The 5,088-nt window shown below is 39.9% G+C and overlaps 1 protein-coding gene across 1 annotated transcript; it reads right to left on the bottom strand.

Moving 5' to 3' along the window:
* Window positions 1-803: 803 nt before the first annotated feature.
* LOC107221272 (acetylcholine receptor subunit beta-like 1) lies at window positions 804-4,435 on the bottom strand. The gene is made up of 5 exons (XM_015660201.2): window positions 4,100-4,435; window positions 3,873-4,012; window positions 3,218-3,372; window positions 2,062-3,112; window positions 804-1,923 (listed from the first exon to the last, which is right to left on the bottom strand). The coding sequence occupies exons 1-5, from the start codon at window positions 4,155-4,157 to the stop codon at window positions 1,759-1,761; spliced, it is 1,569 nt and encodes a 522-aa protein (XP_015515687.1). The 5' UTR covers window positions 4,158-4,435; the 3' UTR covers window positions 804-1,758.
* Between the last annotated feature and the right edge of the window lie 653 nt (window positions 4,436-5,088).

Below are 5,088 nucleotides of genomic sequence, written 5' to 3' on the forward strand. Positions count from 1 at the left end.
TTAAGTATATGTTATGAGATTGTTACGTACACTTAATTGTAAAACGATGCTCTACGGAATGAAATTTCAAAATAAAAGAGGAAAATAAAAATAAAAAAAAAGTAATCACGAAATGTATAGCATAAACGATAAATCTTATTGTTTGTTTTTTGTTTCTGATACTAGTAAAAAAAAATGTCAAATTGATCGCTCGTGAAGCCGGCTGAAGTGAGAAGTTGGAAAATGATGAAATAAGTTTCTTACCCGATCGTACATCACGATACATGAATTATTATACGAATACTTACCGATGATTTTTAATTACGTGTATCGAGGATGGCCTGGTTTAATGATAGTAAATTCATATTGAAGATAATAAATAAAAGATTTGTTATGAAACATAATATTCCCAGTGCCAGGCTCCTTTCCACAAAAAATGAATAAGAAGATTTAATGACAAATTTAAAAGGAGAATGAATAAATGAATTAAAATGAAATAAAATAAAATAAAATAAAATAATTATAATGAAAATAATAAAGAAAACGTTGATCGATTATTATGTATGAAAAAAAAAAAAAAAAAATCCCTGTTAAGTGGTGAACCAACTGTCACCATATTGTAATTATTATTATCATTATTACGTTATTATGAAATGTTGAAATAAACGAAAAGAAAAGAAGCAAAAACCGTGCATCATTCACTCGTTCCGTAAACCTTGTAAAAAAAAAAAAACAATTTCCCGTAGATCCCTAACTCCGTTCCAAACATTTTCTCTCGGATTTTATCTCAAGGATATGATAGGAAAAGACAAGAATTGGAAATCTCTTTGGCCATATTTTATTGTATCTACACTCTATAATATTAGTACACATTATTTTTCTAATTCTTTGCTTAGGCTAGACACGGTCTTACAATTAGCTAGTTACAGGTATACTATAATGCTATGAAAGTAAAACTTGACCATGAGTATTACAACGTTTCTAATAGCACATATCAAACCACCGATGTACGAGCATTAGTGTTAATAGAACGATTTCTACAAAGTTTATTTTATACTTACGTATATTTATTTATTTAATTTTTCGTTTTGAGTTGAATAATTTTACCCTTATATGCATATTTAAAACGAATTATTTGTAGATACGAATATAATGATGCAGTTAGACAGCTGCTGCTTGGATCAGGATCGTTTTTAAATTTATTACATCGACATTTAGACATTGCGGTTACATATGTACGTAATTTCATAATTTTATGCGACTCGACATTTTCATACCGGATCATTATTTTTTATTTTTTATTCCTTTAATATTTTCCTTCCACTGGAGAGTCGAAAGCATTCGACGAACCAACGGTCATTTTTTCCCACCCTATAACCAACCAATTAATGTGTAGACTCTTTCATTTCTATACTTCGTTAATTAGGGAAGACTTAATGCAGGGCTTACGTGCTGATGGAAAACCATCTTGACAAATAAATTCAACATCACCCATCAGCCGGCAGTGGAGCATCAACCAATTATCCGCTTGCGGAAGATCAGTTATCATCTGGGGAAAAATTTCTACCAGAAACAAATATGGCGGATGATCAACATTTGCATTCTCGATTTACAACGCGTTCCGTTGAGCGGCTTATAGTTTCACGAGTTTCAAAGGAAACGGATGTGTTTGTGCGGGATATTTGTTTCTCGGTTTCTATCCCAACACGTGGGGATTCGGTCTTTAGCTTTTTCCAAAGCCATAGGGCGTCCAGCCCACAGTTTGAATTCTGTCCTAAATTACTTTCCTCGATAAATCTCAATTATACGGTCCTGATCGACGTACTCGAATATATGAGGTGCGTCCATCAGTATCCCTATTGTCCCAGCCGTTGTGACAACAAAAAATATATACAGCTGCAGCCGATCGATCACCATTGCAACGTATTTCCAATCCTCTCGTGTCTGGAATCATAACAAGACACTCTGAGGAAGAGAACGGGAATTTAATTGAGAAGTAAAGAAACAAAAAAATGTGTAAAAACTTTGAAAACCCGCGAACAAGACGTTTGGAACAGTGGAAAAGCTTGCGGAAATTTTTACCTGAATGTAAAGATCCTCGTTCCTCAAGTGCTCGGCGATGAACTCAACGGCCTCCGTTGCCTTGCTAGCTTCTGGACTTAGCAGCACCGAATCGGAGCTTTCCGATCCTCTCCTATCCCCCAAAGCATCACCTCCTCCAGCTGCAGTTGTCGAAGCGCTTGTGGTGTGGTGAACCTTTCGATTGATCTTGCAGTTGGGGTGATGCAAGTCGGAGAGTTCCATTACTTCCATTTTGGGCTTAGCGAGACCAGCTGGCAGGTGTTTCGGAAGCTCGGTGGGACTTCCGGAGTAAGTTGAGGCCGGGAGAGTGACGTTCGGAATTTCCATCATCCACCTGAGCCTAGTCTTCTTGGGTCTACGCATGAGGAGGATGGTCGGCAGATACTTGAGGAATATCTTCCGTATCAGTTGCGGCATACGGTGAGTCCTCGGCCCTCGAAAGTTCCAGTTTATTATGATAACCGTGACCAAAATACTGACGGTGTTCATTATAAAGGTGAACAAGAGGTACTTCGCTATCAACGGAAGCACAAGCGATGTTGGCGGCAGGATCTTGCTGACCAGCAGGAGGAACACGACAAGCGACAAGAGGATACTGATGCCAAGGGTGACTTTCTCCCCCGCTTCGGCTGGCAGGTAGAACACGAGGACGCAGAGGAACGAGATGAGGACGGTTGGAAGGATGAGATTGACCGTGTAAAACAAGGTCTTCCTCCTGATTATTATGTAGAACGTGATGTCGGTCTCGGTCGGAAAGTCGCTGTGGTATATGTTCAGATAGGCGGGCACGCTGATGATGTCCCATGTGCCGCTCTTCCAATAGTCCGAAAGGTCCACGAAGTTCTTGTCGTTGTAAAGTGCCAGGGACACCTGGTCACCGTTGAACGTCCAGGATCCAAACTTCATGATGCACGTTTGCTGGTCAAAGGGGAAGTAGGTGACGTCAATGGTGCACGAACTCTGGTAGATCGCTGGAGGCACCCAGAGAACTTCTCCCGTTGGGTATATCAGAACGTTGCTCTTGTACCGAACCTCGTAGTTGCCGTCAGCGCTGGAAAAGTAAAGGTGACGAGTTCAAGTTGTCAACCGCCAACTGAAGACCAGCCGCCTTCTTGGTATCGTCAATCATCGAATGTAGACACTGTGCACAACTTACTTGTTGAACAGAACGATGTCTGGCTTCCAAACCTTATCGGGCGGCAAACGCAACACTCCAATCCCTCCATAATCCGCCTCGTCCCATTGCAGCTGATAATCGGTCCAGACGAATCGCAGCCAGACATTGGACTTCATGATCTGGTTTTTCTCATTCTTGATAACAGCGATCGAAAGAAAAAATGTTATCACGGATTTGTAATTGTGAATAAGTATTGTTGGAAAGCAATGTGTTGGAATCAATTTAAATGGGATAGTTCTTGTTTTGGTTTTTCGCGAAAAGATAAAAGGTTAAATGATATCAGTGAGAATAAACTTCTCCATAAATTAGTACTAGTTAAGGTAATTTGTGTTTGTGATAAGTTAGTTTTAAGTCCATTCCTGAATACGGGTGCTTCTTTATCGTAACTCTGTTAGGATACATACTATGCACTGTGTATGCGTGTACTATTGTACGTATGGTCAGTGGTTATGCAATAAGTAAATAAATTTACTGTCAAGCTTAGAATAAAATAGGAAACTTAACGAAGTGTAACAGGGACAGAAAGCAGAGGAACTGCTGATTGGTTTCGGATTTCGTACAGAATGTTACACTATTTTTGTTACATGTAGAAAATCAAAAACGCTGGGAGTGTTGTTTGACAAAATTTTCTTACCACATTGATCAGCTGCACAAAAGCAAGTCCAAATCTGACGTCGACTTTTTGGGTCATGTTTTGAACGGGGCGGATGAGCTTGTTGTATCCGCGAAATAAATCGCGGACCAGACGTTCTTCATCTTCGGAGCAGAAGCCAACTGCGAACGAAAAATATAGAAATGTGGCGAGGGATGGTACAGAAAAGAAATAAGAAAAATGAAAACTGTTCTATGGCTAACACTTACCAACGCAGAACAGAGAAGCGGTTAGCAAAAACCGCATGAACTTTAAACAAAAATACATTTTAGGCGGGTATGGGTGTAAACCCACCCTTGTTGGCGAAGCTATGCGCCGCCCGCGAATCAATATACCACCTTGGAAAAGAGGCCAATAAGAGAGTTTACTACGTTCATTGCGGCAGATGAGCGCTGGGAAACAATCCACACGATTATTACCGACGCATTATCCACGATGAGACGTGATTTTTAACAGTAATCACTCACTGACAATCCCTACCACCCCCGCTTATTGTTTTTTACATACTTCCTATAAATCAAAATCAGAGCCTCACTTGACTAGAGTCGAGCGTTCCTAAAACCACGTAGGGGTCGGCATCGTTCGGGGATGTAATTTCCCTACCCTTATTCGTAGTTAGATGTCACGATAGGTTCATAGAACAGTTAAAAAAAAACTAGTAGCAGACTCGACAGAAGAGCGAGAAAAGTAATTAACCGTTTTTTGCCACGTTAAAAAGAAAACATGTAATAATTAGATCAATTTACACTTTTCTAAAATACAACCAAACAATTTTGTGTGAACGCGAACTATATCTATATCGTGCAGCCATGGCAGTACGGAATTTGTGGATGAAATCTCAAGTTATTTCCAGCACTCGAATCATCGAAAGTCATTACAATTTGTAATTTCATTATTACGGGCGCGCCAAAAGCTCAGTGCTATCTGGTGGCCACTCGTTGCACCAGCAGTCACTCATACTTTTTGTTTCACTATTGAAACAAGACAATCTAGACATTCTTCATTGTCAGAGACGCTTGATATAGTCAACATTCGGAAAGGCGATATCAAATCGAATTTCAATATCCGAAGAACAAATTTACCGTAATTGGAAATAAGCAGTTTTCCTAGGCTCCGTTCGATTCGGTGAACAAGGTGGCGGGTCTAAGTGGACTCCGTAGTTCGTGGCGCAAGTTCGCCCTGGCGGCGTAAGGGTGAA

Source organism: Neodiprion lecontei, chromosome 5 (genome assembly GCF_021901455.1).
Source record: "Neodiprion lecontei isolate iyNeoLeco1 chromosome 5, iyNeoLeco1.1, whole genome shotgun sequence".
Taxonomy (NCBI): domain Eukaryota; kingdom Metazoa; phylum Arthropoda; class Insecta; order Hymenoptera; family Diprionidae; genus Neodiprion; species Neodiprion lecontei.